The 25,482-nt window shown below is 49.8% G+C and overlaps 1 protein-coding gene across 1 annotated transcript in view; it reads right to left on the bottom strand.

Annotated features, from left to right (window-relative positions):
• The window catches only part of LRRC28 (leucine rich repeat containing 28), a 133,748-nt gene that overhangs the window by 81,515 nt on the left and 26,751 nt on the right, over window positions 1-25,482 (bottom strand). The window contains exons 3-5 of the mRNA XM_040970289.1: window positions 21,745-21,785; window positions 12,855-12,892; window positions 12,264-12,401 (exon numbers count right to left, since the gene is read on the bottom strand). Coding sequence (XP_040826223.1) covers window positions 12,264-12,401; window positions 12,855-12,892; window positions 21,745-21,785 — 217 coding nt within the window. The remainder of the gene's footprint in view (window positions 1-12,263; window positions 12,402-12,854; window positions 12,893-21,744; window positions 21,786-25,482) is intronic.

Raw genomic sequence — 25,482 nt, 5'->3', positions numbered from 1 at the left:
TTAAAACATTTTCCACTGTATGTCTGCTCTGCTTTAGACTTCATGTTATATTAAGAGCATGCAGAAAAATACTATAGGAATATGTATTTGATGACTCAATTTAGTCTTATTTTATATTTAAAACACTTGTATTTCCTTCAAAAAATATGCATTTATGGGACAGACACTGTGGCGTAGTAGGTTAAGCTTCCTCCTGCAGTGCCAGCTTTCCATAAGGCTGCTTCGAAGTCAAGCTTCAAGTTTTGGCTGCTCCTCTTGTGATCCAGCTCCCTGCTAATGTGCCTGGGGAAGCAAGGCATGGCACAACTCCTTGGGCTCTTGCACCCATGTGGGAGACCTACAGAGGGTCCAGGCTCCTGGCTTGGGACCAGTTCGATTCCAGCCATTGTGGTCATTGGGGGAGTGAATCAGCAAATGGAGGCTCCCCCTCTCTGTTTCTCTTTCTCTATAAATCCGCCTCTTAAATAAAAATAAATAAATCTTAAAAACAATATGCATTCATACTCTAAAAGGAGGTAAACATGGATGAGACTCTAAAAATCCATATATCCCTTTCTCCAAAGTGCTTTTTAATTGCTTAAACATTTAGGTTCTAACATTAATTCATTTTCCTTCAATGAAACAGCTTTTATTATAATTTCATGGCCACCATCATAAAATGTTGAAACCCACAGCATTTTGAGCAATTTGGTTAGTTCAATGCTGGTTTCCAGCTTGGGGGAACTGCCTACCAAACGTCCATTTCAGAGAGCTAATTCAGGAAGCTCTTGGAGCCTGCAGTCTCAGAGCTGGGCCGCAGACATTTACCCAAGCCTGGCCTGGCTTCTGCATGAGCCCTGGCACTGGCCTCACTGTGCCCTGGCAGTGCAGCACGGCGCAACACTGTACCCAACGGGGCAAAGAAGTGTTTTGTGGGCAGGGAGTGGGGGACCCCTGGGCTGTGCCACCACGAGGCAGGTCACCAGCAGCAGCCCAGCGGGCCTCAGGGACGTGCTGGGCTGCAGCCTTCTCAGGCTCAGCCACCCAGCTGCTTCTCTGGAATCTCTTTTCTTCTTCTTCTTTTTAAAATAAAATATTGTCACAATTTACTTTTGTTTTTCAGATACTTGGTAAGTTTTCCACATTCTCCTTCACACTTTCCTAAAAAGGAAGTTTCTGTGTTAGACACCAGGGGGGCAAAAGTCCCGGCCCCCTCCTGCAGAAATAAACAACATTTTCTCTCTTTGAGAAGTATTTTAAGGGTCATTCTTATTTTAAAGTTTCTGCCAAATTTTCAAAGCTCATAAAATCTTAGATATAAAATGTAAAAGCCTTAACTTGCTTTGTAGGCAGGTTTTGCAATATGTGATAACATCTATAGGAAAAAGTTCTGAGAAATGTATATGATTTATTTAATCAAATATCAACCATTTTATATAACACTGAAATAAGAAATATCTACATAACAGAGTTATGGACAAGTTACTTGAAGTAAATCGAAGGCACCAGAGCACAAGTCCTCCCACCGAGGTGTCGGCACGCTCCTGCCTCAGGCTCTCTGCACGGCTCGAGAGACGGCCAGCCACACCCACGCCATGCCAGCATGGTGCCAGGACAGTGGCCAGCTACACCATCACTGTGCCAGGACGGTGGCCAGGTACACTAACACCATGCCTGGATGGTGGCTGGCTATACCAACACTGTGCCAGGACAACAGTCAGATACACCAACACCATGCCAGGATGGTGGCTGGCTATACCAACACTGTGCCAGGACAACAGTCAGATACACCAACACCATGCCAGGATGGTGGCTGGCTATACCAACACTGTGCCAGGACAACAGTCAGATACACCAACACCATGCCAGGATGGTGGCTGGCTATACCAACACTGTGCCAGGACAACAGTCAGATACACCAACACCATGCCAGGATGGTGGCTGGCTATACCAACACTGTGCCAGGACAACAGTCAGATACACCAACACCATGCCAGGATGGTGGCTGGCTATACCAACACTGTGCCAGGACAACAGTCAGATACACCAACACCATGCCAGGATGGTGGCTGGCTATACCAACACTGTGCCAGGACAACAGTCAGATACACCAACACCTTGCCAGGATGGTGGCTGGCTATACCAACACCGTGCCAGGACAACAGTCAGATACACCAACACCATGCCAGGATGGTGGCTGGCTATACCAACACTGTGCCAGGACAACAGTCAGATACACCAACACCATGCCAGGATGGTGGCTGGCTATACCAACACCATGCCAGGACAACAGTCAGATACACCAACACCATGCCTGGATGACAGCCATGCCAAGGCAGCATCCTGTTACACAGAGGCTGTACTGAGAAGGCGACTAATGACAACAACACACTCATCATTCCCTTTTGTCCCTTCTCTCTGTCGCCCCTTCTCTGCAAGCACACGGTTTCAAAGCAGACAGCTTGGGCCTGGTACGGTGGCCTAGTGGCTACTGAAGTCCTCACCTTGCACATGCCAGGATCCCATATGGGCTCTGGTTCTAAATCCAGCAACCCTGCTTCCCATCCAGCTTCCTGATTGTGGCCTAGGAAAGCAGTTGAGGATGGCCCAAAGCCTTGGGATCCTGCACCTGTGTGGGAGACCCAGAAGAAGCTCCTGGCTCCTGGCTTTGGATTGGCTCAGCTCTGGCCATTGCAGTCACTTGGGACGGAAGATCTTCCTCTCTGTCTCTCCTCCTCTCTGTTTATCTGACTTTGCAATAAAAATAAATAAATGTTGAAAAAAAAAGTAGACAGTAAGAGATGGCCAGCGTCCTTGGAGCTTGGGGATAGATTTTGTTGTCTTCACCACATCCACCATCTCCAGTACCCAACACGGTATATACTCTGAGCAAACACTTTTTGCTGGAGGACATGAAACAGTTCGCTTCCTGGTCATGCAGATAATCACACAAAACAGGAAAAAGTCTACCCACACACATCGCTGACCACAGGTGGAGCGACCAAGCACGGCAGTGTCAGCAGCGAGAGGCTAGGTCACCCAGAGGGTAAACAATTTGGAATGACCCCATGTATTTCTAAAGAGCTACTCCAGGTGAACAGCTTTCAGTAAGACATGCGAGGACTGGGGCTGCTCCGTTCTCCCTGGGGGCAGGCACACTGAGCCCTGGGCTGCCCAGCATTCCAAGAAGCTGCAACCCAGGGAATTTCCAGGCTTGTAAATCCAGAGGACAGGAATCACTGCTGCCTGTGCTACGACCCACCACGTACGCCCAACCTCAACCGCAGAGCAGGGAGCAACTGTGGCAGCCTGGCAGCCAGGCTCCCCCATCCAAGCTCCCTGCAGGCAAATCATTTGTCCTGCCGCTCCCCACCCCCTCAGCTGACCAGGAACCACAGAGATTTCAGAATAATTTGGACAGCAACAGGAAAACCAAAGAGTACTAAATTTCATTCCATTAAAACAAATAGCCAAGCTTCAGAAAAAAACGAATTTTAAGAAAAAATTCTAAGCACTATGCCATCCCTGTGTTTGAGCAACACTCCATGCTGGGTGTACACAGCATACAGCTCTGTGTCTCAGCAACACTCCATGCTGGGTGTACACAGCGCACAGCTCTGTGTCTCAGCAACACTACATGCTGGGTGTACACAGCACACAGCTCTGTGTTTGAGCAACACTCCATGCTGGGTGTACACAGCACACGGCTCTGTGTCTCAGCAACACTCCATGCTGGGTGTACACAGCACACGGCTCTGTGTCTCAGCAACACTCCATGCTGGGTGTACACAGCATACAGCTCTGTGTTTTACAACACTCCATGCTGGGTGTACACAGCACATGGCTCTGTGTTTTACAACACTCCATGCTGGGTGTACACAGCATACAGCTCTGTGTCTCAGCAACACTCCATGCTGGGTGTACACAGCACACGGCTCTGTGTTTTACAACACTCCATGCTGGGTGTACACAGCACATGGCTCTGTGTTTTACAACACTCCATGCTGGGTGTACACAGCACACAGCTCTGTGTTTGAGCAACACTCCATGCTGGGTGTACACAGCACACAGCTCTGTGTCTCAGCAACACTCCATGCTGGGTGTACACAGCACACGGCTCTGTGTCTCAGCAACACTCCATGCTGGGTGTACACAGCGCACAGCTCTGTGTTTTACAACACTCCATGCTGGGTGTACACAGCGCACAGCTCTGTGTTTTACAACACTCCATGCTGGGTGTACACAGCACACGGCTCTGTGTCTCAGCAACACTCCATGCTGGGTGTACACAGCACACAGCTCTGTGTCTCAGCAACACTCCATGCTGGGTGTACACAGCATACAGCTCTGTGTTTTACAACACTCCATGCTGGGTGTACACAGCACACGGCTCTGTGTCTCAGCAACACTCCATGCTGGGTGTACACAGCACACGGCTCTGTGTCTCAGCAACACTCCATGCTGGGTGTACACAGCACACAGCTCTGTGTTTTACAACACTCCATGCTGGGTGTACACAGCACACGGCTCTGTGTCTCAGCAACACTCCATGCTGGGTGTACACAGCACACGGCTCTGTGTTTTACAACACTCCATGCTGGGTGTACACAGCACACGGCTCTGTGTTTTACAACACTCCATGCTGGGTGTACACAGCATACAGCTCTGTGTTTTACAACACTCCATGCTGGGTGTACACAGCACACAGCTCTGTGTTTTACAACACTCCATGCTGGGTGTACACAGCACATGGCTCTGTGTCTCAGCAACACTCCATGCTGGGTGTACACAGCGCACAGCTCTGTGTTTTACAACACTCCATGCTGGGTGTACACAGCACACAGCTCTGTGTTTTACAACACTCCATGCTGGGTGTACACAGCACACAGCTCTGTGTCTCAGCAACACTCCATGCTGGGTGTACACAGCACACAGCTCTGTGTCTCAGCAACACTACATGCTGGGTGTACACAGCATACAGCTCTGTGTTTCAACAACACTCCATGCTGGGTGTACACAGCACACGGCTCTGTGTCTCAGCAACACTCCATGCTGGGTGTACACAGCGCATGGCTTTGGGTTAGTGCATACTTTCAGTTATTATAGCACAGCATGTTCATGCTTTTAATTTGAACACTAAAAATCCTTCCATTTGGAGGATGCAAAACAACTTCTCAAGGATAATAACATTAAAAAAAAAGAAAGACTGATTCATATGCCAGATGTAAGTAACATTTTTTTTTTAGTTCGGGTTACTTTTTTGTTACTTGTTCCCGGAACCCTCTCAGGAGATTTATAGAGGATTCAGCCAATCGCCAGAGTATTAGGCTTCACTTAACCACCAAGCGTTAGCTGGGTTTTCTGTCCCCTGCAATAGCCAGTGACCTCTGTGGCCTTTACCGAAGTGTTTGGCAAGTATTCCTGCACTCACACAAACCTCTTCCGAGCAGTTCTCTGCTTGTAGGTGTGCAGTACTTCTCTTCATACTTGAGCAAATCACATGAGAGATTTTGGAAGTGTATTCTACAACAAATAATGTTACAGCTTTGAAACCAGGAAAAGGAAAAACAGAGATGTTTTTAAGGGAAAACACACTTATTTATGTAAAAGAATGCAGTCAACAAGACGATGAAAACCCAGAGCGTGTCTAGGAAGACGCCCAGTCCCAGAGGCAACTGGCGGAGTAAAACTCAGCATGCACAGGAAGAACACACAGGCAACACAGACCATGATCCTTGAGAAAATGGAGACGCAAGGGGTGTGCCCAGGCTGGTCCAAGCAGCACATTCTGGGCCCTGCCAGGGGAGGTAGAGCCAACAGTTTTTCAGCTGAGAAGAACCGAAGAGGCACAGCTGGGAGGCTAGAGCAAGGAAGGCCCAGACCACACAGGACAGGGCACCACGGAGGATCAGGCTGTGAGAGGGTGGGAAGAGTGCTGCCACCACATCTTCTTTGGGCCTTTCTGGGATTCCTACGTTGAAACTGAGTCTGTAAGGCCATGGCTGCAGCAATGGGGCTTCTGGCAGGGACTGGCTCACCACAAAAGCCCAAGAAGCCCTTGTTGGGTCCCTCACTGCTTCTACCACAAGGGAACGCAGCAGTGCCACCTGTGAGCAGGAGAAAGGGCCCTCACAGACCCCACATCTGCTATGGCCCCAGGTCCCTCTCCCCCAGACTCCAGAATCTTTGGAAACCATCCAGTGGATGGTGTATTTACAGGAGCCTGAATAGACTAAGACAGAGACACAAAATAAATAGCAAAAGAAGCAATGGAGTGGTAAATAAATCAACAGATACCTAGCTTTTGGTTCAGAAGTTAAAAACAACAATAATTGCAGTAATAATTAAGAAAGATTTGGGAACTTACAGAACAATTGCCAATAATATAACGTGCAAATAGAGCTCCAAAAGGCAAGAACAGGTGGGCAGAAAGCAATGGAAGGAGTAATGGTAGAAAACTTCCCAACTGAGGAGCCAAGAAAACTCTAAGAAGAAGAAATACTAAACAATCCTATGCTAAGGCACATCACAGACTGCGAACACTACAGGAAAGTCTCCAGCAGTCCCAGGGGACTAGGGCCACAGACAGATGACTTCCGTCAGACACAATGTGGGTCGGGGGCAATGGAAAGTCACCCCACTGAATGTCTTCAAAAACGAATGTGAGACAGGCATTTCGTCTGGCAGCAACGGTGCCCGTTCCATGCTGGCGTCCCACACAGGGGATCCTGGGCTTGGTACTGCTCTATGGCTCCTGACTCCAGCTTCCTGCCAGTAAGTCTCTGAGAGATGATGCTGATGGTCCAGTAGCTGAGATGGGGCCACCCACACAGGAGGCTTGGGGTCACTGGCTCCCAGCTTCAGCCTGTGCAGCCCGGCCCAGCATAGCCAGGCTTCTGTGGGCCACCCGCTGAGCTCTATCAGGTTCTCTCAAATAAATAAACAAATATAAATTTTTCAGGATGATTTGAAGACATGGTTACATAAAGAAAATTCAGTTCCCTGCCAGCAGAGCTGCACTATAAGCATTACTAAGGAAAGTCCTGTGGGCTTGAGTGGATTGAACAGACAGGAAACACGAACAGGAAGGGCACGGAAATGGTGAGGTGTGGTAAGTATGAAGATTCCACTTACTTCACTCTTCATTTTCTTAAATAAACTGTTACCAAAAAATCACAGCACATTGCTGGGGACTATAACACACAGAAATAGAATACACGAATCAATAGCACCAAGGCAGGCGACCAAGCGGAAGACACCACTGCGAGGTTCCTGTAACTAATACGAGCTCGGAAAATTTGCTAAGAGAACTCGAGACAATTCAATAGAGAACAAAATACCAAAACACTGAGGTCACCAAAGAGACAACACAAACTGGAAGCACAGACACTTCAAGCAAATGGTCGTGGCCAGCTGGGTGACGGGCACTTCATTCCAGCATAAAAATAGAAAGTCGCAAGAGATCATCTCCTGCACCCAAACAACTAAAATGAGCGAGACAAGCTACATAATCACAGTTTTTAAAACTCTACCCAGACTGAGGAAACCTCAATCAACTCCAAAGAAGGGGACATAATCCTCACTGCTGTCTTCCTGTTGTGCATGTGAAGGTCAGGAACCCACGGGGGACGAGGGCTAAAGGAGGCAGTCTGAGGCTGAGATGTTTGCACAGAGCAGAGCAGGAGCCCAGAGCCAGGGGCACAGGGAGACACAGACACACACACACAGAGACATACACACAGGAGCCAGGGGCACAGGGAGACACAGACACACACACACACACACACACACACACACACACACACACACACACTGACACACACACACACACACAGAGACATACATACACAGGAGCCAGGGGCACAGGGAGACACAGACACACACACTGACACACACACACACACACACACACACACACACACACACACACACAGAGACATACATACACAGGAGCCACGGGCACATGGAGACACAGACACACACACACACACACACACACACTTTTCCACAGTCTCCAGCAAAGAGGAGTCCCAGCCCCCAGGTGTGAACACAGATGCAAATCCTGGTTCTCTCTCCTTCTTACACCACTTCAATAAACTCTTTCAAAATGAAGACAAGACAGCTGAGACCATGTCTGCAGCAGCCTCGGGAGCCAGAGGCGCCAACAGAGTGGGACAGGCCATCGGCACACAGGGCCATCGCGGTCACCTACACAGTCACAGCTCCAGCTGCGAGGCTGTCAGAGCTCGCAGGACACGGAGAGCAGGGAACAAATCAGACGAGCAGAGAGACTGCCTCAGAAACACAGAAACCCGGCGGCCGGCCTGTAAAACAAGAAGGGACTCCCAGGAGTCCGAGGGAAGATGGAGGACAGCCCATGCCAGACAAGAAGGTGCACAACACCATGACCCAAGAGGGAAATGCCAAACAAAACAGCCCGATACAGCACTTCACGCCCAGCAGCACTGCTCAGAAAGCAAGCCACACCAAGTGTCGGCACGAAGATTAGGGACCTCCCGAATGCTGTGGGCGAAAAGCACGAGGCAGCACCACTGGGAACCCCACGGGGCAAGTGCCTGCAGAGCCAAACACGTCTTAATCTGGAGTATTTCCTACTTTCCACCCCACTGACAACACCTGTCCACAAAATGGACTCATATAAGAATGTTTATATTAGCTTTATTCATAACAACCCAAAGCTTCAAGAAACCCATTATTCCATCAAGGAAAAAACAGGCAAATTACATAAAGTCCTATTATGGAATACTACTCTGTAATTAAGAAGACTGAACAGCTGATAGTTACAACAGCACAGATGCTTCTCAAAACTGCTATTTTGGGTCGAACAAGCCAGACCCTTTCCTACGGGGTTCAACAGCAGGTCATACGAATCCCTGGTCACAGAAATCACAGCAGTGTGCAGTCCCCACAGCCGTGTGTCCTTTCCCAACTGCACACATGCTCTCGCACCTTCCCTGTCTGCATTTAACACGAAGCATTCCACTGGTATCACAAACCAGGACCAGCAGATGACTCCTTCCACAGCCTTACGACCGATGCCTGATCTGTTACTAACCCTGGGTTTCCTGCAGCTTGGCAACCCACGGGGACATCACCACACATGCCCACGCCTCATGTAAGCTGTCCTAGGCCTCAGACACAAGCGTGGGACACGGTGCTCCTTGCTTGCAAGTCACAGCAGTGAAGCATCTACTGGTGTGTATTAAGAACAAAACTAGTGTCAGGATTTTTTTTTTATTAATTACATTGCATTATGTGACACAGTTCTATAGGTACTGGGATTCCCCCTACCCCTCCCGAAGCCCTCCCCCCGTGGTTGGTTCCTCCACCTTGTTGCATTGCCACAGTTCAGATTCAGTTGAGATTCTTTCATTGCAAGCATATACCAAGCATAGAGTCCAGCAACTTACTGTCCAGGTAAGTTCAAGGGCTTCTTGGGAAGACCATCTCTGGTCTGAAAGTAGAGCTGGCAGAGTATCATCCCGATCAATTAAAAGCTCCAACATAACATCAACAATAATTAATAATGTTATGGAATTAATTGACATAGTATTGAGTAACCAACATGTTAAAAAAAATGCAAGTTCTTTAACACATCCTGGGACTCCTTCATTGACATTTCAGTTTTAGTTTATATACAACCGGTTCTGTACACCTTAAAATGGCTATAGATTGCTATTCAGCTGTCTCGTGTCTATTTTCATTATGGTATTTAGCATTTTATAGCATTGAAGCATAATTTTGCTGAACTTGGCTTTTTTTTCGGGTAGTCTAGACTGGCTTATAACTCTAACAAGGCATATGTCAACAGTTTAGGTGCAGAACAGTTTTAGGAGAGGTGTGCAGAGAAATCATCAGGATCGCTCCAGAAACCCCTCAAAACAAACACACAAACAAGCAAAAACTGAAGAATAGATAGAGAACAACAAGGAAAGCTTAGAATGAGACAGGAAACGGTCAGCATGGATGCACTCATACCTCACTGGGTGGGACACAAGGATCAGTTACTCCTCACTGGGGTACTGACAAGGATCAGTTACTCCTCACTGGGGTACTGACAAGGATCAGTTACTCCTCACTGGGGTACTGACAAGGATCAGTTACTCCTCACTGGGGTACTGAGGATTTCTAGTGTCAGAATCTTCGTCGTCCTTCCCAGGACACACAGCTGTGCAGTGTCACCGCGAGAAAAAGCAGCTCATTTTCCCTGCCTTTTTGCCCCGGTTTTCCTTTCTTGCACTTCCTCCTTCCCCTACCACGGCCTCCCCCACAATCCCCAGGAAAAGGTCCTGTACGCCTGGACCAACCAAACGAGGAGAGACAGTTACACATGGTGGGGAAACGGATGCAAGCTGCAGTCAATGCAGGAGGACAGGCAGATCCCCCAGCAAAGAGCATGGAAGACGTGAGCCAGGCACAGCGTGCAGTGCTGGGAGTCGGCTCTCCTCCAGCGAGATGGACGCCCCCAACAGTGACAGGGATGCCCCCACACTGACGGCAAGACCTGCAGCAGCGACAGAGATAATACCCCCAACAGTGGCACGCATGCGCTCACTAACATCCCCTCCGCGAGCAGCTCCAGGCAGCCACGGGAGCTCTGTAATCTGCTGCAAGACCTTCAGTTTGAAACTGAAGTTTCAAAGACTGTCCCAAAGTTTTTCAATGTTAAGTAATGTGGATGAAATTCTATTCAGAGATTTTAACATCTGAAATTGCCCCAAAATGAGACATATAAGATCCAGGCCATCGCTAGTCATGCTGACCCAGAAAGACAAACCCCTACTCGAGCCTCAACCCAAGTTAGGAGTTTACAGTTATTACATCAAAACAAGCAAAACCAAACACAGGAATGAGAACCGGAGCTAGAAAAATAAAACTGGAGACGCGTGCCTTAAATCTCATGGGGAGGTGAGAGGCACGTTAGGGCTGGCACGAGAGCGGTGAGGCAGCCCCACCCCTGCTGGGCACGAGGCGCGGCCGGGATGGCAGAGGCACATCCCTACCCTCGGACAACAGCCCGGAAGGAAGTGAGCACCCACCGCCACAGAACGTCCTGACACTACAGGAAGACAAAACAACACAGCACCCGGTCACACTGTCTACACTCTACACACGGGGAAAAATGTTCACACACAGCAGCATGACGCTATATCATGAGTAATTTTCATACGTGAAATTTCATAAAATTCTAAAAATACTAGATTTACTGATATCTTTTCCCTGGGCTGTCTTCAAAAGAGAATATAATTTCCTGGGAATCTAAATGTATAAACGCTAGATGAAGACTCAGTACTATTGTCTTTTGCTCAGTACTGATAATACTTTTTATAAACACCGTTTAACCCAAATATTAAGGCTGATACTTAAAGTCTAATTAATCGGTTACTATATTTCTGTTTAGAAATGTCTTTATTGAGAAACTTTGCAGAAGGTGTTTTTTTTTTTTTTTTAAGTCACAAATGTCATAGACTTTTTCATTCCCAGAGTTGGCAGGCACAGTTTCTAACAATCCCATGGAACCGGAAGTCTGAAGAGGGGTAGTAACTGCTAATTTTGTTTAGTCACACACTGCACTTGCACATGCGAAGGGCAAGCTGGCCATGCCAGGACAGCCACATCTCAGCCTCTCTCTTCTCACCCTTGAGGTACAGTCACTTGCACATAAGAGTGAAAGCATCATTTCCCAAATATCTGACCATGCTTCATCTCTTTTTTTTTTTTTAACATGAGAAATGATATCTGGCAGAGGAATCTACAAACGTGTAGATTCAGAGAGGATGATCGCGGGGTGTCCCTCCTGAGAAGGTCCCAGAGGACAGTCTGTTCCTCCTGTAGGCTTCTCAAATTCAATCACAAGTTCAGCATGCATGACTGACTCTTCCAGGACCCACATTTAAATTGTGCCTAAAAGTGGGGTAGGAATCCTTACTAAATCCAAGTTAAGGTACACTGTGAGCGACCTCACAGTGCCATGTGCATCCTTCCCTGGGATACTGAAAAGGATTTGCCCCACACAGGTGTGGAGCTGAGCTGAAGCAGCTGTCTGTACCAGCACTGGCCGGGCCAGCGGCTCCCGGACACCTGACGACCCCGCACCAGGTCCTAACTCCACGGCTCCCTCACGCATCAACGCACCCTCCTATCTGCAGCAGGGGAAAGACGGCCTTCAAACGCACACGTTAGCAGTAGATTCGCGGCGAGGAAGGTGGGAAACGAGGCACTTGTTTCAGGAACAAACCGTGTGCTGTGACACGCTCGCTTACCTGGCGGGAGGAGCTGCAGCTGGTTGTTAGCTAACCGCAGATGACGTAGCGATCTCAGGCGACCGATTTCTGGGCAAACAACTTTTAAGGCATTGTCACTAAGATCCAGGCACTGGAGTTTTACAAGGGACCCAATGGCTTCAACGAGAAAAGAGGTGGGAAGGCCAAAATCAATCTGACCCATGTGTCAAAATTTCTCCTTCAAGGGTTTCAATTTTAACACATACTACAGGCATCTCGGTTGCTCACATGTAAAGACGCAGACCAAGCTACACTTTACGGGAATGATAAACACTCCTAATTCAAGATAAAGTGTGTGGCTTTTTAAATAAAGGATTTTTTGAATAAGTAACTCAATATTCAATAATCAGGATCTTTTTAAATAACCAAGGATCACCTGACCTGACCACTATGGCCTTAAATGTAATCATCATTGTGAAGTGGACTTAGGGAGAGGGGGCAGAAAGCTTCGAGGTGACGAACTGCAGGTGCTTTGTAATCAAAATCACCCCCAATCAGTGCAGGCTGAGGCGGGAGCCGCTCCAGGTGCACAGCACGGCCGTACTGACGTCACGACAGGCAGGTACTCACCTTCCGGAATCACAGCCAGGCTGTTGGAGTGCAGGTATCTGGAAGGGTTGGAGACAAGGGAAAAAGAACAGGAGCCCCCGTCACCAGGACTTCGGCCATGTCACCAGCTTATAAAACATTCACTTAGAAATTCAGTGAATATTAAAGAGTCAAAAGTTACTCTGATGCCCGCCCCGTGGCAACCACGCAAAACACAGGATTATCATAGCTGATGGCTACTTTGAGAATAATATTTTAATGGTAGAATTGCAACTATTAAATCCATTTGTTGATTTAGCTCCTATTTAGCATGCATAACTAGGTAACTTCTGGGTGTTTTTTAAAACCTCTTAAAACAAACTACCAGTTTCTCTGGGCCACGTTAAACTAGCAATTCAGTCTTTCAGAAAAAAAAAAAAAGCCTATTATGTAAAGAAAAATCAGCAACACCTACAACTTTGAGTTTCTCCAGGTAACTTCACAAAACACTCAGCGGCATTTCTAGCTGGCATGCTGAGAACTGAGCATTTACGGCATCTGTGGAAATACTCAACTGTCAAGACAGAACTTATTCCGTAGGGAAAAGGATTTAGTGAAGAAGAAATCAAATTCTTCTAAAATAAAAACTGCTGAGCTGGGATGACAAGCCCAGGCAAGTTTCAGCTGGTCACACTTTCCCCCGGTGTGCCTTGACCACCCTCTAGTGGACACACTATGTAACCACAAGCAACTTCTGAGGCAAAGTTAGGTGTATGTGGAACAGAAAACACGGTCATACTTTAAGAGGTTAATTTAGATATTTCACTTTGAGACTAGAAAATCAGGTTTTAGCCAGTTTTACTTTCAGAAGAGATCGGGCACGTTCAGGGTGGGTATGGCCGTAGACCCAGTTTAACTTTCAAAGCTAGCATTCTATTTACTGCATTTCAAAACTAATTCTCATTAAGTGATTTAAATCATAATTGTCTATATATTGTAGTCTAATGCTGAACATTTAAATGTCAATGAGTGGGACCAGTGTGGTAGCATAGCCAGTTAAGCCTCCACCTATGGCACTGGCACTGGTTTGAGTCCTGGGTGCTCCACTTCCAATCCAGCTCCCTGCCAATGTGCCTGAGAAAGCAGCAGAGGATGGCCCAAGGCTTGGACCCCTGCACCCACGAGGGAGACCCACAAGAAGTTCCTGGCTCCCAGTTTTGGACACAGGCCCAGCCCTGGCCACTGTGACCATTTGTGGAATGAACCAGAAAATAAAAGATCTCTCTCTCTGTCTCCTCTGTTTAACTCTACCCTTCCAGTAAAAATAAATTTTTAAAAAATGTCAGTAAGCACAGAGGTAAGACAGGAACTTATGAACTCCATGGTGATAATTTATTTATGCAATAAAGCTCTATCACAGAAGGTATCGCCTGCTGGGTCACACACAGCGTAGAACCACGCCATTCCATGAGGCATTTCATGCTTTCTGTGTCACGAATGCAGATACATTTTAAAATAACATGCTCTAAACATTGTCTTTATGAAAAAAAATACCTAATTGCTCTATCAGGTGAAACTGAAAATTCTTTGTGCCAGAAACTGTAAACAAATGCATATACATAGGCATAAAAATTAAATATACTTGTGTTTATGATACAAAAGCCAATATGCCTAGAAGCCAAAACAAAGCCCATTTAAAAAGTTTTTCAGCAAAATACTTGCTTCTCAATTCTTGGATTGTTCAAATTGAAATATTCTCCGAAGGCTGATTACTATAACTGAAGCCTTATTTATCTGTTAGTTTATATTGGAAAGGCAGACCAGATTCGAGGAGAAGAGACAGATCGCCCATCTGCTGGTTTATTCCCCAAATAGCTGCAGTGGCCGGAGCGGATCCGATCTGAAGTCAGGAGCCAGGAGCTTCTTGCAGTCTCCCAAATCGGTGCAGGGTTCCATGGCTTTGGGCCGTCCTGGACTGCTTGCCCAGGCCACAAGCAGGGAACTGGACAGGGAGTGGAGCTACTGGGACATGAACTGGTGCCCATGTGAGATTCCTGTGCATGCAAGGTGAGGATTTAGCTACTGAGCCATCACAGCAGGCCCCACAATTGAAACTTTTAAAGTATATTGTACACATTAAAATCATCCACATTATAATGAAGACGCTACATACAGTAATGCAGAGTATTCCAAACCCTGGCTATACAAGGGATCTTCAGAAGGTCACAGAATGGTAGGTGCTTGGCACAGTGGTCACGGCACGTAGGACAGCAGTCTCTCGTAGCAGAGTGCTGCTTTGAGATGTGGCTCCACTCAAGGTTCTAACTTACTGCTAGTGCTCACCCAGGATGCAGCAGGTGACTGTGCAAAACAAGCTTGGGTTGTGGCATCCACATGGGAGACCCGGATGGGGCATCCTGGCGTGGCCTGGCTGACACGAGGAGCGGGTATCCGGGCAGTGAATCAATTTGGGATTTGTCTGCCTGGAGCTATCTGTCTGCTTCCTCTTTTCCCTCTGCCTTTCAAATAAAATTAGTTTTTAAAAATTCATGGGAAATTGGTATTCGCATTTTTAAAAGATATATCTACTTATTTGAAAGGCAGAGCAACACATACACAGAGAGAGACAGAGACAGACACACAGAGATTCTTCTCTCCAGTGGCTCATGGCCCAAATGCCTACGACAGCCAGGGCAGGACTGGGCTGGGCTGAAGCAGAAGCTAAGAACGCCATCAGTTCTCTCACCTGGATAGCGGGGTCCCAAGTAGCTGGAACATGTTCCATTGCCCTTCCTAGTCACACGAGCAGGAAGCAGAATCAGAAGCAACGGTGAAGAGAAAGGGGAGGTGGGCTTCCCAAACAACGGCTCAGTCCACTGTGCCACAACACTTGCCAACTCTATTAACCTTTAATGAACCTTTGAAGTCCTCCTCACACACTGGAATCACCAGGGGTCTGCAAGCCATTGGTGGACAGAGGGAAGCAGAGTCCTGACCCCGTCCATACTGTGATTCGCATGGAACCCCATGAGGGGCGGCAGCGGCAGGGCCCCCCGAGCACGCACGAAGCCAGCTCTCCCAGGATAACTGGAGCTGGCTCCTCAGACACCATGCAAGCCACAGGACAGCGAGCTTCCGGAGATCCGCCATTCGAAAAGGGAGCCACCACCATGATAAACTGGGACTACGCATTCCAGTCCCAGGGAGAAAGAATTTAAAATACATGTAATAAATGCAAAACCCAAAACTGTCGGACTTTCACAGAAGAGAAGGAGTAACAACTGAGGACCCTGTGGGTGCCAGTGTTAGAAAAAATCTTACACCTGACGAAAGAAACATGATTCTTCAAGACAAAAACTGCCCACCAGGAAAGCTGTTGCTCCGTAAGGCACTAAGGCACTACGAAGAAGATGGAAAGCCCAGAAGGCCCCGGGGGAGAGCCGGGGAGGCCGTCACTCGGCAGGAGGCTCACTGCCACAACAAGGAGACATTTTAAAAATCCACAGCAAAACACTATTCTTGTAACAGAGGGAGACAGACCTTTGATCAAAGGAAAGAGAAGGGCATGAAAAGACAACGAGAATCCTTAGAGAAACATAAGGACCGCAGTGTGACAAACCACAGCGCACACCCACGGGGGAGACGTGCAAGAACCCCCGGCCCTGGCTGCAGACCCACTCAGCTCCGGCTGCCGGGGCCATGTGGGGAGTGGATCGGTGGCTGGAAGGTCCACCTCTCTGTAACTGCTTTCCAAATAAGTAAATAAATCCTAAAAAAAAAAAAAAAAAAAGAAAGAAAGAAAGCCAAGCAGTGACAATGCCGCACGTGGATGAGATGCAGACACTAGGTAACCAAACCCACCAGAGGGAATGTCGAACTTCACAGATAACATGCAGTTTCTTCTAAAACTAAAAATTGTGAGCAAAGCAGAAGCCTGAGCACTTGCGCAAGTTCTCTGCTCCACAGAGCCATGCGACTCTGGAGAACAAGAGCACCTGCGAGGACAGACTCTGGCAAGAAGCCGGAGGCTGCAGGGCTGGGCAGGGCTGGGCATGGTCGGGCGTGGTCGGGCAGGGCTGGACAGGACCGGGCAGGGCTGGGTCGGGCATGGTCAGGCAGGGCTGGATAGGGTTGGCTGGGCATGGTCAGGCAGGGCTGGGCAGGGCTGGGCTGGGCACAGTTGGGCAGGGCTGAACAGAGCTGGGCTGGGCTGGGCATGGTTGGGCAAGGCTGGACAGTGCTAGACAGGGCAGGGCTGGACATGGTCAGGCAGGGCTGGGCAGAGCTGGACATGGTCAGGCAGGGCTGGGCAGGGCAGGGCTGGGCAGGGCTGGGCATAGTCGGGCAAGGCTGGGGGCATGGTCAGACAGGGCAGCGCTGGACAGTGCTGGGCAGGGCCAGGCAGGGCCAGGCAGGGCTGGGCATAGTCGGGCAAGGCTGGGGGCATGGTCAGACAGGGCAGCGCTGGACAGTGCTGGGCAGGGCCGGGCAGGGCCAGGCAGGGCTGGGCATAGTCGGGCAAGGCTGGGGGCATGGTCAGACAGGACTAGGCATGGTCGAACAGGGCTAGGCAAAGGCAGAATCAGGGCAGGATTGGGCATGGTCAGGCAAGGCTGGGCATGGTCGGTAGAGTGAGACAGGGCAGGGCAAAGCTGGGCTGTGCATGGTCAGGGCCAGAGCAGGGCCAGAGCAGGGCCAGGCACGGTTGAACAGGGCGAGACAGGGCCAGGCATGGTTAGATAATGGCCAGGCAGGGCAGAACTGGGCATAGTCAGGGTGTAGCCAGGCAGGGCTGGACAGGGGAGGGTCAGGCATGGCCAGGACAAGGCTGGACATGGCCAAGCAGGGGCGGACATGGTTGGGCAGGGCCGGGCAGAGTTGGGCAGGGCCAGGGTAAGGGCCAACTCAAGTGAAAGGGCTGGGGGGAGGGGGTGGGTGAGAGCAGTCCCAGAGCTGTGTGCAGCTTGCACCCAACATCGGCACCAGTCCGGCCGTACTGCCCAGCTCTGCAGGAATCTCGGGTCCCAGGGGCTGTAACCTCTGGGAGACACAGCAGGTGGGGGCAGAGCTGTCACACTGGGGCTCCTCCTTGGGAATGGCACAGCTCTGGCACCACATCATCTGAGAGACAAAGACGAACGCCTGGCATGGTCAACACGGGCACAGGGTTTCTCTAGAATGTTCCCCAGCCACAAGCAGGAACAGGTCAGTCATGTTCGATGTGAAAGCGGTGCTCTGCACCAGTACCCGGACAGAGATGCCAACGTTTGTGGGAAGCACAGTGACAACCAGTAACAGTGAGAAAGTGCAGACACACACACCCCACAGCGGAATTCACGGAGTCTGCCGAGACCCGCTGAGCCCAGCAGGCAGCATCAGTGTCAGCGTGGACTACAGAATCCACGGCACTAACACTGCAAGAAGCTGGCGGAAGGTTTCTGTATTCTTTCTTGTGACTATAGGTGAATCAGTGTCTTGTCAAAAGTTTGTCTACTTGAATGGCAGACTGACAGAGAGGGAGACACACACAGAACTTCCGGTTCACTCCTCAAGCACCTGCTGCAGCCAGGGCTAAGCCAGACCAAGGTCAAGACCCAGGAGGTCCACCAAGCTCTCCCACATGGCTGACAGAAACCCAAGTGCTTGAGGGTGCTGGGTTGGAGTTGGGATGCCCATGGAGGGCAGGTGTCCCATGGAGCAGTGTAACCCACTGAGCCAGGCCTGCCCCTTTGCCAACAGCTTACAGTAAAAAACTGATTTTATAAAGACAAACTTTTTTCAGGTGTATCGTGTCTCTGCTGCCTCCTCCCCGAGCTGGCTGGTCAGGGCGAGCCAAGGCGGAAGGCACCCTGAGCTGGCTGGCTGGTCAGGGCGAGCCCAGTGCAGGGGACAGGCAGGAAGGCACCCCTCTTCTGAGCTCTGTCCTGTTTCCTGCTCCTTTGTTTGTTTCCCCAGTGTGATAGCTCAAGCAGGCAACTCTCCCTGTGAGGGCCTTGGCTTGTGTCCCGTCCAGCTGCCTGCTTGTGGCCTGGGAGAAGGGAGAGGATGGCCGAAATCCTTGGTCTGTTGCACCCACTGGGTGACCTAGCAGCGGCTCCTGGCTCCAGATCAGCTCAGCTCCGGCAGCTGAGACCACGTCTCTGTCTCTCCTCTCTGTAAATCTGCCTTTCCAATAAACTATATCTTAAAAAAAAAGTTTTTAAGAGATACCCAGTAAGCCTGGGTCTATTTCCTAGTTTGGAATAATCTTAAAAACACAACCAAAAAAAATGATATATTTATTTTTATTTGACAGGAAGGTTTACATAAAGAGAGAGAGAAAGAGAAATCTTCCATCCATTGATTCACTCCCTAAATGATCATGATGGCTGAAGCCAGGAACTTCCGGGTCTCCCACGCAGGTGCAGGGTCCCAAGGCTTTGAGCCATCCCCCACTGCTTTCCCAGGCCACAAGCAGGGAACTGGACGGGAAGTGGAGCAGCTGAGGCACAATCTGGTGCCATTATGGGATGCAAGTGTGGCAGGCAGATGACTAATGTGTGGTGTCACCATGCCAGCTCCATCCTTGTACTCCTGCCCAGCACAGTGGCACCCTGCCCCCAGCAAGCCTCTGGATCGTCCCCAAGCCTCCAAGGAGTCCCACCAGCACTTCTGCAGCAGCTTGTGACCTCAGGCCTGGACCTTAGGCCTGGCCCACAGCTGAACCGGAGCTGGGGAGACCCAGTGACGAAAGCCCCTGGCTAGGCCGGGCTCCGAACATACATTCTGGCAGCTGAATGTTGGGATCGTTTGTTAAGATGCATGTCTGCTTAACTCAGTGGGCAACACGGCCCTTGACTGTGGGAGCAGCGTCCTAACAGGGAAACCCTGCAAGTGCTTCCCCAAAGATGTCCACTACGTCCAGGGCACTTCCGATCCTTCCGGATGCCCAAGCCAGTGGAATTAAATCCGAGAAAAATCACTACACATGGGGAGAGTTCAACAGAAGACGGACGTGTTTTTAGACTTGCAGATATTTGGAAATCTTAGAGAATCTACGATAAAAACTCCTTGAAACAACAAGACTTCATCAAGACAGAAGGACATCAAGTTAACATGTAAAATCCAAGTTTCACATTTACAAAACATAACTCATTACAGGATATAACAGATGAGAAAATTCATTTACAATAGCAAAAACAAAAAAGACTAAATATTTGGGGTTAGATTGAGAAATTTAAGGAATGTCCAAACTTGGGCGGAAAGGACAATGAAGCATCCTAAATTAGACAAAAGTGGAAAATGGATGCTGTCGGAAGTACAGACAGGACGCCTGAGCGGAAAAGCCACGGTGACACCTGCCAGTCTCAAACACGTGGGGAAGTACCGATACCTCGGCATCCGAGGGAGAGAGAGCTGGGGAATCCGACCGGGGAACCAGTGAGGCAAATTCAGACATCTACTTTTAAAAGCCCACTGAGAAACGGAGGTAACTGACTGTCTGCCAAATGAGCCTGAATTCACGCCTCTTCTCTCAGGGGTCCTGATGATATTTTATGTGCAGTTCATGTTCCTTGTATAAATGTTATTTTTGATATTTTTCAGTATTTGATTAGGGCATGATACACCACAGAGGCAGACGGTGGGCAGAGGGAGAAGGCTGCGAGGCACGGCTGCATCCCATAATGGCAAGTCTGACAGCAAGTTCTGCCTCCACTTCCATGGCAGCTTCCTGCTAACACACCCAGGAGGCAGCAGTCTGTGGCATCAGGGGCTTTGCCGTGCACACAGGCACCTAGTGCAATTCCTGGCCCAGCAATGCCTGCTGTGGAAATCTGGGGAATAAATTAGATCAAACCTCTGTCTCTGTCTCTCTACCATTGCAATCAATAACCAAAGTTAAAAAAAAAAAAACTAAAACAAGTTGGAAGGCAGCTAGAACACATGTAACTTGATCCGCCCCAGTATTAACACATACTAAAGTTGACGGACGGGCAGTGTTGTGGCATTCGGGGTTAAGCTGCGGCCTGGAACGCAGACACGTGTTGTCAGTTTGCGTCTTGGCTGCTCGCCTCTCCTCGCTCTCCCTGCTGGTGCACCTGGGAAGGCAGCACAGGATGGCCAAGCACAATGGAGACCAGGATGAGCTCCAGGCTCCTGGCTTCAGCCTGGCCCCGCCTGGCTGTGGGAGTCACTTGGGGGAGTGAAGCAGTGGCTGGAAGACTCAGTCCCCCTATGGAGCCCTGCCTTTCAAATAAACAAATAAACAAATCTTTAAAAATGATGAAGAAAGCAGAGTTTCAGAGTCAGCATTTGGTGCAGTGGCTAAGCTGCCAGCACTCCACACGGGTGCCCACCTGGGGCTGATCACCCCAGCTTTGTGCCAGAGCAGACCTTACAAGGCAGGGGGACAGCAGCAGCACTGGGCTCCCTGCCGCCCAGGAAGGAGAGCTGCCTGGAGCTGCTTGCTCCCAGCGTAGACCCTAGTCCAGGACTGAGGGTGTTCGGGGAAAGAATCAGCAGATGGGACCGTCTCACTCTCTAATAATCACATTTTTAAAAGAAAATTTACAAAGGTATAAAATGTAATAATTTAGCATCATGGAAGTAATCACCGCAAGCACTAAGCCAGTGCGGAGGATGCAAAGATGCTGCCGTTGGAATGCTTTTTATCACCTGCATATGCAGGCGGCAGCAGTTGCCATGGACACAGATTTCCCAGGCCTGTGGCCTTCCAGAAGGTTCTGTGGCAGAGCTGCTTCACCTGTGACCTTCACCCCTGAGGTGAGATGCACAAAGTGCAAACCCACACGGTCAGACCCACCAGAGGGCACGAGCACCCCACCGGGGAGGCATAAATCAACCCAGGAAAAACCACACACACACCCAACAGTTCACATTACTTATTTTCATTATTATTATTTTCTTTTAAAATGTGAAGAAACAGACTCACAGTTCCACAAGGTTTGGAAGCTTCTGAGCAAGGTTTTCCGGCTGAAAATTAAAAACTCAGAATTAAATTTTAATTTTGAAAAAAAAAAACCGCATCAACATTTTTAGTTTGCTTAAATACAAGGTTCTGCGGCTGCTGTGGTGGCGTGGCATGCTCATACTCCACCTGCAGGTCCTGCTTCCCACATGGGCTGCTTCACGTCCCAGCTGTCCCGCTTCTGACCCAGCCCTCCACAAGTCTTTCAAGTAAAATAAATGAATCTTTTTTTTTTTTAAAAAAAGTACTACTTTTGGAGGGGGCACAAGTTGTGAGAAATGACACCCCTGCATGCCCGTGGCTCGTGCTTCCGTTTGTCCCACCGGAAGTGCAGGACTGAGCTCTGAGCGCCGGTGGAGGGCTCTCACACAGTGCCTAGGACCACCGGGAAAGACGAGGCCGCCAGCATCCCCACCGGGACCCCCACCCTCACCGGCACCCCACCCGCACCCCACCCGCACCCCCACCGGCACCCCACCCGCACCCCCACCCACCCCCACCCGCACCCCACCGGCACCCCCACCCTCACCGGCACCCCACCCGCACCCCCACCCGCACCCCCACCCCCACCCCCCCCCCCCACCCCCACCCCCCACCCGCACCCCCCCCCGCACCCCCACCCGCACCCCCACCCGCACCTCCACCCGCACCCCCACCCGCACCCCCACCCGCACCTCCACCCGCAGTCAGAAGCACGCATGCTTTCTACAACTGCAAAAGCAGAAGCAAATTTTAAGATGTGCTATGCTTGTAGCTGATTAGTCAGCTATATTATATACATTTTAAAATCTCCACACTCAATGAACGAATGTCACTCGCTGGTATGTCTGGGCCATTGGGCAAGCAGCCTGATGACGCCACGGAGCGACAGTGAGCAGGGCGTTAAGGGTTTGTGTTTGAAAACAAATAGATTTTTCATTTTCCGTGTTTATTTATTTGAAAGGCAGGGAAACAGAGTTCTACCCACTGATTTCACCCACTCTCCAAATGGCTACAAAGGCCATGGAGGACTGGGTCAGGTCAGGCCACAGCGGGCAGGGACCCAAGGGCATGAGCTGTTGGCACTGCCATGCAGAATCCACACCAGCAGCAAGTTGGAGCCACGAGCCAGAGCCAAGACTCAAAGCCAGGCGCTCCGGGGGCCGCAAGGCTACAAAAACCAGGACAAACAGCAAACCTGGACACCGTGGAAATACAGCGGCTTGTTTTAAACAAGGACGTACTAAGTACCCGCTCGGGGGAAGCGCCAAAGCGCTGAGAAGGTGCCAACTTTCTCTCCAGGTCTCGGCATCAACGCACACAGCAACGCCCTCAACCCCAGCCTTGCCCGACTTGAGGCCCCACCCAAGTCCCTGGGGTGTCCTGCGAGCACTGCCACCCCTCCAGTTTCTGGACACACGCCCAGAGGCTCCAGGGAAGTGGGAGAGCGGTGCTCAATGCAGCCTTCTTCCCTAAAAGGAAACGCTTGCTCAGGCAGGAACGCTGCAGGGTTCTCACCCAGTGCCCTCTGCCACAGCAGTGTCAGCCCGTCCCCCTTTCCGGAGGCCCCCCTGGCTCTGCCGGGCAGCAGCCTCAGCTTCCTGCCACACTAGTTTGCTCCCCTGGAACCACACGCTCCATCAAGCACTGAGATAATGCCTCTGCTGCCCGCAGCACACCTCGTCGTCTTTGTTAACAAATACATCGCATTTTCATTTAAAAGGAAGCACACTGACCTTGAAAATACTGCAGCTCAATAGGCTACTGCCTTTTAAAAACCCGCAACTGTATCACTTAAGAGATGGTCCAGAAACAGGTGGAACAAGCGGCTCCATTCCCCAGGTCGAGGCTGCCACCTACTGGTATGCTGTGGTATCACACTCTGTTTTCCACAACCAGCAGCCAGGGGTCCTCCTGTTTTGTTTTTATTTGTTTATTTTCACCTACTGTAAAGGCACAGAGATGGAGGGGACAGGGGGAGTGATCTGTCTTCTAAATTACCCACACTAAGGAGCACCACAGCCAGGGCTGGGCCACACTGCAGCCAGCAGACCAGAACCTTAAAATGTAGGAACACACGGTGAGACCGGACAATGGCAAATCAATACTGGAACTTTCTGTATTTCCAGGGGCAGATGTTTGCCAAGCAGAAACGTGGGACGTGCACATCCCACACGTGCAGGGCTTGGATGGAGTTTCCAGTTCCTGGCTTTGGTGGTGGTTCCGCCCTCTGATTGGTGTGGGCACTTGGGAAAGAGGACCGACTCTTTGTATCTTTCTCATGCACAAAAATGTGCCTACAAAACTGTGCTGCTGCACAGGCAGACTGTGACACTGCATCAGGGACACCGCGCAAGCTGGTTCAGCCCAGACCATGAGATTTGAAATATTTCTTTTTTTTTTTATTTTGACAATCTTTACATAATTAGGGTAAAAAGGCTCAAGGGCTACAGGAAAGTGGGTAAGACTAGTATTTTTTCCATATTGTTTCCTTCATGTTTAAAGGGGAGTATTAAGGGAGAAGGCCCACCCAATTTCCCACCCTCCCCAGGTCCCGGATGTAGGGCATGCTCTGAGGTTCTTGCTCAAGTGGTTTTGATATTGCAACAGTTATGAATGGCTGCCAATCTTGCCACTCCAAGCACTATGAGGTCTTTGAAAAATCCACTGACTGACATAGTCCATCATAGCTGAGATGGTTGGTTGACCTGTTCTGTCTTCTCTCTTTTCTTGGTTAGGGTTCTGAGTCCAGCATTTAGATTAGGAAGATCTCCAAAGAAACTTCTTGTATGTGCTAGCAAGTACTGGGCCCGGCACAGTCCATCGCCCTGATCAGCTGGTGGTTGTAATTGCTGGGTTAGTTCTGTTCTCACTCCCAACTTCCACCGGAATCAATGGGTGTTGCAGTCCAGCCTGGTTCTGCCCAGCATATACCTGGCCCTCACATAAACCAGTGGGAGCTGCAGCCTAGTGAGAGCGACCTGCAATAACCCCCACCAGGCCCGCCCCCTACCCTGGTTCGCCAGTATGTGTAGCAGTAATCCAGTCTGTCCCACACCCCATTCCACCCCAGCTGCTGTCTTAGTTTTATGTCCTCCCGTGGAAGTGGTAACCCAAGAGGGATGAGCCCACTATTTCCCTCCCAGGCCTCTCCCACTCCCAGATTCCAGCTGATGCTGTGGCTAAGCCCAAACAACCCTCGCCCACTCTAATTTTGTTTGCACCAGTAGAAATAATCCGCCCAGCCCGGCTTTTCCCTGATCTAGTCCACATGAGGCGCACAGGTGTGGTAGCTCTGCCTAGTCTGGTCTGCCCCCATCCCAGCCTATGCTCTCCTGCGGGAGTAGCTGTCCAGCAAAGGAACCCTCTCTTATTCCCCTGACGGCTCTGCCCCCTTCCTTCCTTGTTCTCATGCTGGTTGGCACTGCAGTCCCTTTCGGTACAGGCAACCTCACCTTGGCATTCCATATTGTGCACTATTCTTTCTTGTGACTGAACCAGGCTCAACCCACACTGGTGCTTGGATTTGCCAGTGGATGACGTGGACAGATTCAGCCTGGTCTTCTGCCAACCCCTGCCAATTGTATGCCAGTGGGAAACTTTTTGTGGCCTTTTCTGGGCTGTTTCCTATCATGTTTCTTGTGCTTACCTGCCGGGTCTGTGTCCTGCCAGAGGAGTTGCCCAGGCTCCTCCATCAGAACCTCTCCCAATGCCAGGTTTCAC

This window comes from Ochotona curzoniae, unplaced genomic scaffold (genome assembly GCF_017591425.1).
Source record: "Ochotona curzoniae isolate NIBS_2020 unplaced genomic scaffold, NIBS_Ocur_1.0 scaffold_4701, whole genome shotgun sequence".
NCBI lineage: Eukaryota > Metazoa > Chordata > Mammalia > Lagomorpha > Ochotonidae > Ochotona > Ochotona curzoniae.
The sequence above is the reverse complement of the archived record's forward strand: the minus strand, read 5'-3'. Positions and strand labels throughout refer to the sequence as shown.